At 36.4% G+C, this 8,852-nt stretch overlaps 1 protein-coding gene across 1 annotated transcript in view; it reads right to left on the minus strand.

Annotated features, from left to right (window-relative positions):
- Positions 1–8,852, minus strand: part of LOC107663989 (synaptotagmin-9-like) — a 26,586-nt gene that overhangs the window by 12,155 nt on the left and 5,579 nt on the right. Inside the window, exons 2-3 of the mRNA XM_016454432.1 lie at positions 4,318–4,774; positions 3,162–3,714 (exon numbers count right to left, since the gene is read on the minus strand). Of these exons, the coding sequence (XP_016309918.1) occupies positions 3,162–3,714; positions 4,318–4,774 (1,010 nt within the window). The remainder of the gene's footprint in view (positions 1–3,161; positions 3,715–4,317; positions 4,775–8,852) is intronic.

Below are 8,852 nucleotides of genomic sequence, written 5' to 3' on the forward strand. Positions count from 1 at the left end.
AGCAGATACACATAATTTATATTTCCACTGAATGAGAAACTGCAATAATTCACTCTGGTCTTCTGTTTAGTAGGCACTGAGCTATACTGTACACTTGAATGAGGCCCTTTGGGACAAACCTCTCATTTTCTCTAGCACTCTGAATTTTGTATTTGTGATTGTTATGACAGATCTGGGTAGATCTGTCTCATTAGCTTGAGCTGAGTCTTAAATGAGCTCTAGTTATTCTTTTTGAATTAAAAGAACAGGTAACACTTTATTTCAATAGTCCACTTTAGACATTCTATTAACAGCAAGTACTTTGCGACTACATGTCAACTAGCAGTTAGTAGAGTATTAGTAGACTGTCTGCTTAATATCTTCTAACACTTTCTTCTACTAACCCTAAACCTACCCTAACAGTCTACTCTGAGGGTTAGTAGACATGTAGTTGCAAATTAATGAGAATTAGTTGACATGTAGTTGACATGTAGTTACAAAGTTACTTATAGTTAGTAGAATGTCTAAAGTGGACTATCGAAATAAAGTGTAACCAAAGAACAGGGTTTGAACATCAAAACACGCCCTGTGTGCTGTTAATTTCAGAAAGTCACCAGTGGTTTTATTTAGAAATGCCCCTCAGAGTTAGTTCATTGCTTATGCACTGTTTACTAGGCTCCAGATTGGTATTGCTGAGACGTCTGGCAGAACAGAGTGGGTTTGGATGAATCAGGGTTTGGCCTACAATGGTGGATTCTTTCTGAAGCTGAATTCATTGTACACTTGTAGAAATTAAAAAGCTGACTGTTTACCAAAACTTGTGACAAAAGTAGTCCAATTAAGGTTCAATATTCAATATGTCATTGTATCAATAATATCTTCAAAAAGCTAAAACAGGAGAGATTTTTATTTTCTTAGTTACCCAGCCTGCTATGACCAATAGACAGTTATGCGCTCTATACAAATTTCACATAGCTGCCATTCCACATGATTTAGCAGTGGCTATTAAAATGTGTTTGGCCATGTGAACTGATGCAGGTGTGTGATTTGTGTTGTGAGGGTAATGGTTTTATAGATTTGTTCTTAAATGTCTGCAGGTGCATAAAACACATTATTTGCAATGAACATTTGGAACAGAAGATTCTGATGAATTAGTTCCTCATAATTACTGAAGTTTGAAACCCATCAATATACCATGGCAGCTTCCAATATTTGCCAACCAGGCAGCATTAAAGCAAAAGTTAAAGCAAAATAATAATATATAATAAAAGCAAAATGATCTAAATAATATCCAAAATAATTTGTCAAACTTTATTGACTCTCATGTTGTTCCAAACCTTTTTTTTCCCCATAGAACTTATGAACTATGAACTATTATGTATGAACTATTTATTTATTTTCTAATACATACTTTATTTTAATAAACACATATTTAAATGGCTTACATAAATGGCCTAACAAGTAATGTGCATTTGAATCATCAGATTTTGAATCAAAACTGGAATATATCTGGAATATATTTTTTACATTGTTGAGTGTTCAGAAAGGTTAATGGAACACATTTCAGCTTCACAAGATTCTCCGTGATGTGTGACAGTGTGTTTAAAATAACAGCCACACATTGAGGAGCCATCTTGTTGGTCTGAGCCAGTACAGACATTCATTTCTAAATAGAGAATGCAAACCACTGTACACACAAAGAAGCAAACAGAAGCAATCATCTTTGCCAATTCAAAAGCCATTTTCCTAACACTTCCAGTGCCATTTTCCTCATGGAGTTATGCCTCATACTCAAATGAGTGATCTTAGAGGAGTATGTAGAGATAATGAAGAAGTAAGAAAATGAATGAAAAAATAAAAAAGTTAAACAATTTAAGTAGGGGGTATTCTAAAGTGAAACTGTGTTTATATGAACGAAAAATGCTGCCCAAATGTGTTTCCAAAGATGTCTGCCCAGTAATCTGACTTTCCTTGAAAGGGACTTTGGTTCAGTTCATGAAGATCTCTCCTAATAAACTGATGATCTAAATCAAGTGTGTTAAATAAGGGAGGCATACAACATTTCTAGTGCATGCTGTGGGTCCCTGGGATCATAATTAAAAAGCAAAGTAATGATAAAATGTATTTGGACTTTTTTTCTTAATTTGTCTAAGCTCCTTAGGAGAGAGATACATTAACTTGAGTCAGATAAGAGAGATATGCAAAATGTGCAGAGCAGAGGGTCCCCAGGACTGCAATGGAGAACCACTGCTCTAGTTATTCAATGAGTAGTATATCTAAGCTGTCTTCTCTCCAATTAAGTAGTAATAATAATATTAAAAATAAATAAATAAATGTATAAATCATACAAATAAGGGTGAAGTTCAGAGGGATGCCGGAAAACTGGCCACATGTTTAAGGTCCCAAAAGCTACATTTATAAAGTTAATCTTAGTAGTTCACCGTGAGGGATAACAATAGTAGTTATTTATTAGATCACAACTGCCTTTAAATGTATGCTATTACTTACTAAATCATTAATCAGAGTATCTAATATTGTGTTACTCATTTTTTCCTGTGTAGTTATTCATTAATGACGGAACATTATTCTAAAATGATACCGAATGGAAATGCCAAAATCTCAAAAACTACTTGTTTAACTCACAATTCAATATTGTATTTCAAATGATCATTATTATCAAATGATCATTATCTTTTTATTTATTTATTTATTTATTTAATTTTCTGGTTGGTCCAGACAATGTGCTTGTGCAGTGTGCAGAAAATGCTGCACAAATTCTGACAGCATTAACCATTTTATAGTTGTTTCTATGGTATCTGGAGCTTTCAAACAGCAGCTGCAGCTATGCTGTCATCTAACAGCAAGAACTACTGTAAAGACCAGGCAGCAACAGTGACTGACTGAAATTTGTGCATGCGTGAAGCAGAAGATTTTGTAGATTCACAATTGCATTTGTTTTATTATTTTATTATTATGTTAAGCATTTCCTGACCAAAGAGCTGTGTTTTGATGAACAAACACAGCAATATTGTGACAGTGCCACAGTGTTTGCATTTTTTTTTAAAGGGTAATAAATATCTATAATCCCTGAATCTCTCAAATGACTCTCAAATGTTTCGAGATCTATTTTCGTTCATCTCGAAGAGTACACCAAACAACGGAAGCATAAAAAATATACTCACCGAAGACACATACTGGATATCCCTGCAGAGTTTCGTCTCCCTGGGAAAGTCCACTAGATCCAGAAAATTGTCAACCACCACCTGCCCAATAATATCGTGGCTTGAAAAACGATCAAAATCGTAGACGCTGAAGTGCAGCTTCCTTGTGGGCAGGTCCGCATACGCCACAGGGAACAGGAAGACCTCATCAAACACAGGGTTTAAAGTCTTACGATGCACCTTGGTCTGGTGCTTGGTTTTGCGGTCTGGGAGAAGGTATATTTTTACATATGGGTCAGAGGTTCCAGAAAAGTCCTTGGCAGTGAGGTCTTGAGCTCGGTGGATCTTGACAATGAGCTGTTCCAGGTCACAGTCATATTTAAGAATAAAGTGGAGGCGTCCACAGCTACCCACACGACTGCTTCGGTTGTCCTCGCCATCTAGGGATCGTTGTTTGTAGAGTTCTGGTTTTAGCTGGCCCAGACTCATGCCAGTCAGAGAGTCCTGCCTCTGAAACTGGGTTACTGTGAAGTCAGGGTTCGACTGGTTCATCTGACGCCGAATTGAACTTTGCCTGTTGACATATCGTAGGAGTTAAAGACAATAATACTGGATATGACAGGCCTTTGATACATCATCATAAAAAATTTATATCAATAGTCAGTCTAACAGTCCTGTGTGTTGATTGTTAGCTGATTTAGTTAGTTGATTGTGAAATTGGTTTTATAATGTGTCATTTTACCAAAGTAAAAGGGATTATCCCTTTATCTACCCCTTTAATTTGTTTACAAGATGGCAAAAGCAATATTATACAATACAAAAAATGTTTAGGTACTAGTTACAATTTTGTAATATTAAAAATTAGACAAATTGTTCTTCTTTTAAGTAACAGCTATAGGCTGTTTCAAAAGAATGAATATATTCCTTATCCAGAAAATTTCTTGACATTTTATGCTGTAATTTTTAAATGTGCAGGAAAACACTGCAAGCCTACGGCCTTAAAATTGTCCAACTTTAAAATGAAAACTGTATCTTTATGAGGTCAGTGTCATCTACTGTAGAGACATTTAGTGATAAACTCTGATTGGACACCAAATTGACCTCTCAGCCAGTCCTATTTTTGAGAGACTGATGTTTCAACAGAATCCATTAAAGTAATTATAGAAGGTTAACTTACCTGACACAGGTCGAGGAGGGATCTGTGATTTGCCTCTGCATGCGTGTGTTGCCATGGACACCATTCTCTTGAGTCTTAGACTCAACCTCCAACGGAATATCAGGTGATGTGTGGCTTATTTTGAGGGCTGCCTCAGGCACTGGCACTGCAGGAGGAGATCCCGGAACTGCTGGAGAGACCGGAGTGGGCGGCACCGTAGTCTCTTTTACCACTGAACTTCTGGCATTATTCCGGCGGTCGAGGGTGGCGTCCACCTCAGTATAGATGGACTGGGGTTGAAGGGGTGGAGGAGGAGGAGGAGGATGAGGGGGGTCTGGATGTCCCTCCTTGGTGCCTGGAGAGAGGCCTCGCTCGCGCCATGGAATCCAGCACAATTTCCATGAAACGAAGAGAGAGACGCCAAACAGGGCCAAGCCACAAGCAGTCACCACCAATGACAGCAGGCTAATGGATATATCTAAGAAGAAAGGATTAAGTGCATACAAACAGAGGGTGAGACTAAAATGTAGGCTACATAAGTACAGAAGTTAATTTCACATGAAAGTTCTCTGGACCACAATATACGGGATCCTTAAACTGCCGGTGGGAGCACAAGCTGTTCAGGTCCAAATAGGACTATTTTAATCCGTTCTGTACACACTGTTCAGACTGAATGAAAATGTGGCTGTCACTACCAACCTTTTTCATGAATGTATTTGGTTGTAGAATGCAGTTGTCACTGTTATAAATAAGTTTGTGTGTACACAATTGAACAGGCATATTTCAATAAGTGGCAAATTGCATCAAAAATGTAACAATGCCTTAGAAGTAATCAATATATAATACATATTATGTTTGGAGTGTTTCAATATTTTAGCAAATAAAACTGGAAATAATATCACACAGCACGTTCACACTGTTGGTGTTGCATTTCAGTCTATCTATATGATTCCTTGAACATCCAGCTCATAGAGTCAGGCTTTCTCAAAGAGTCTATGAATCAAAGCTATTAAAGATAACCTATTACAGATAAATGTTAATTGGAAAAGAGGCTTTAAAATCAAAGGCAGCTTGAGAAGCAGCTCTTAGGAGCAACACTGCATTCACAAAAACAAGGTCTTGTGATTTGATTTTTTTTTTTTTTACTTTCATTCATTTTCATTAATTCATGTATTTATTATTATATTATCATATACAAAAGTCAACAGCCTAAAAATTACAATGAGAGAAACTGCAAATATTTTACAAAACATGTCATCACAAGAACAGTAAATTCACTCCATTCATTCACAGCCATTCATATCTTTGAGCAGCCACTCAGAAATCAAATAATCCTTTAATGGTCTTGAAGTAAGAGGGTAAAGCTCCAGTCTGATGTAATTTACTACCTTTTACTCAAACCTCTCATACAGACACTATAGTAGTATCTTCTTTTAACCCTTAAATGCATGAATGTTTCACCAATCATTATTACATATTCGGGTCTTTAGCGACCCGGACCTATATATCCAGCACGGATGGATCTCTAACTGCTGCAATAGCAAAAAAATCTCTTGATATTTTAAGAACAATTACAGAAATAGTTGCGCAGGAAAAAAATACTTACACATTTACATACCTCATGTCTCTAGCGACCCTATACACTTTTTACAAAAAAAAATTAATCAGAAAACTGGCATTCTTTTATATTTCAATATTTTTTTCTTCTTATATTGTTTATAATTAATAGATTGAGGAATACTAAGAAAATGGATGTCTAACTTAAAAAAATGAAGGAGGGAAGAGAATGATGTCCCGGGTAGCTAAAGACCCGAGGTATGCATTTAAGGGTTAAACATTTGGCACCTGCTTTACTTTGATAACCAATTCCTTTCAGATTGTTCCAATTTCCAGATAATGCTTACCTAGCTTTCTTCATTAATATAGCCCCTATTAAGCACACGGTATTCCCTAGACATCTAACGGAATGCCAATTCTAAGCCACTGCTGTTTGAAACATTGGGTATTGTCACTGTGATGATTGGCCCTAACCACTAGTGACTATAATGAAATCCCTTAACTTTAATTAAAATCAGGAACTTAAGTTAATTAAGAGTAAGCAGTAAAAAGGAAGCCCTCACACAGTTGACTCAAAGCAGGTGACATGTTTAATTAGGATGGACAAAACCAGTTTAATTGAGCTCCTGAGAGGTGTAGCCAAAAGTTGGCCAGGGTGAGAAGGGACCACCCATTGGACAAGAAAGCCCCCTTAATAATTTACCCAGAAAATGCAGGGATGTCAATCAGCCCAAATGTTTTTCTCTAGCCTCATACCCAAGTCCTTTATGGTTTTGTTTTCCCACCCCACTTTAATAAGAGTAGAGCTCACAATGCCTTGACACGATCTAAAAAAAAAAAAAAAACTAGAAAGCAAGTCTTAGATCACTCGCATTATATTGAATGAAGCTACAGTGTTGCAGTGTAAACAGCTTCATTAATTGTAATGGGAACAATTAAATATTCCAGACTTTTCCCCTAAAGATATAAGCATCAAAACCATGACACACTTTCATCACATTGACACACTTACTGTGTACAAGATAAAGGTACACATCTGGAAAACGCACTTAAGATTAAACATTTGATGTTCTTTGGGATAGGTTTTAAAAATCTGGTAATTATTATTATTATTATTATTTATTTATTTATTTATTATTTTTTTATTATTTTTTTATGTCATATTTGTTACATTTTTGCTATACTCAAAACGTTTGCACTACTCAATTTATTTTGGCAGTTCTAGGTTATGAAAATACCAGAAAATGAAATGCTTCCGGTCCAGACAAGCACAGTGGTCCTTTGTTACTCTTTATTTCATTGGTGTATATACTGTATAGTTAAATAGAGAGGCAGCTCTACACACAATTCAGTACGGAGATATTACAATGATGTCATTGCTGTTGGTTACTTTTTGAATGCTGAAAAGTATGTCAGTGTAAGTTAATAAGAGACTTTGATCTAGTGCAAGTCTGCAAGTGCAAGCATGCCTTTTGGGACAGAGCCAAAGAATAGTGTGATCACACCTTTACATGCCCACTGCTGCTGTGAGTCTCCTGCTCTGAGATACCGCTCTGGTGGGGAGACAGGTCCTCATGTCATGTTAAATTTACACCAGTGGCATACAGTAATAGACTTTAAAGGGTCTCTTGCTTCTTGATCCACTTTTTTTAGTAGGTTGGAGCATGTGGTACATGAGGATCCTGGGAAATCTGATAATGGTTTCCTAATGTTGGAGAAAATGGAGCACAGACCATGTGTCTGCGTGATTCCCATTAAAAAGATGACTGGTGTTATTTAAATCTTACATATTAGGTGATACTGAGTATTTAACAGGATAGTTCACCGAAAAATACAAATTTGCTGTTAATTTATCCACCCCATCCAACACAGTGTCAGTTCACGTGTGAGTTTTCCCCCACGCATATGTCATTATACAACAGGAAGTTGCACACCAGGGGTCGGCTGCACCAGCTGGACGTACTAGTATTAAGACTACAGGTTGTAATTCTAGGCTGGACGTAAAATCCGCTTTACGTAGTGCTATGTTTTGAGACTAAATCTTATGCCAATTAAAAGGTAAGTGTAAAGTGAAAAGTCATGATTTGTTTGGACATGATTAATTTTTAGGATCCATTTATGTGAATACATTTTTATTGCAGATGTGAACTGTAATGTTTGTGGCTGCCTTTTAGGTAGGATAAACAATATATAGAAATTGTCAAGATCAGTTTACGCTACCACACTGCTGATAGTAATTCACCTGACACAAAATATATTTCTGTAATTAATAATTAGTATTAGTTGTAGTCATTGCAGCATGAATGGCAACTTAACTATCACTGGGGTGTAATGTGTCAGCGTGGACATGCATCGTCTACACTGGGCCTGGTTGCGCCATAGTTTTAGTTGGTGCAACATGTGTAAATATTTATCGTAAAGCTGGATGTAGCTAAGCCCAGTGTATAGGGCTTACAGGTGCATCTCAATAAATTAGAATGTCATGGAAAAGTTCATTTATTTCAGTAATTCAACTCAAATTGTGAAACTCGTGTATTAAATAAATTCAATGCACACAGACTGAGATGCACCTGTACACCGATCTTTTTTTGTAAACACTCTCAAGACCATTTGCCTGAGGATCAAGGTAATAATGTTGTAATTAATGTAGAGTTTCTTGCACAGACCAATCACCAAACCTCGATATACAGTGGGTACGGAAAGTATTCAGACCCCCTTAAATTTTTCACTCTTTGTTATATTGCAGCGGAGCCACGGTATAATTTTACGTTACCTATATATGCCTTTTTGTCTCGCAAAGTGATGATAGCCATGCATTTAGTTTGAATCGCTAAGGACCATGGTTTTAGCTAAAAATCTATTTTTACTGATACTAACTACTTAAAGGGGTCATATGATGTTGCTAAAAAGAACATTATTTTTTGTATTTGGTGTAATGAAATGTGTTTATGCGGTTTAAAGTTCAAAAAACACATTATTTTCCACATACTGTACATTAT

Source organism: Sinocyclocheilus anshuiensis, unplaced genomic scaffold (assembly GCF_001515605.1).
Source record: "Sinocyclocheilus anshuiensis isolate Anshui unplaced genomic scaffold, SAMN03320099.WGS_v1.1 scaffold215, whole genome shotgun sequence".
Taxonomy (NCBI): Eukaryota; Metazoa; Chordata; class Actinopteri; order Cypriniformes; family Cyprinidae; genus Sinocyclocheilus; species Sinocyclocheilus anshuiensis.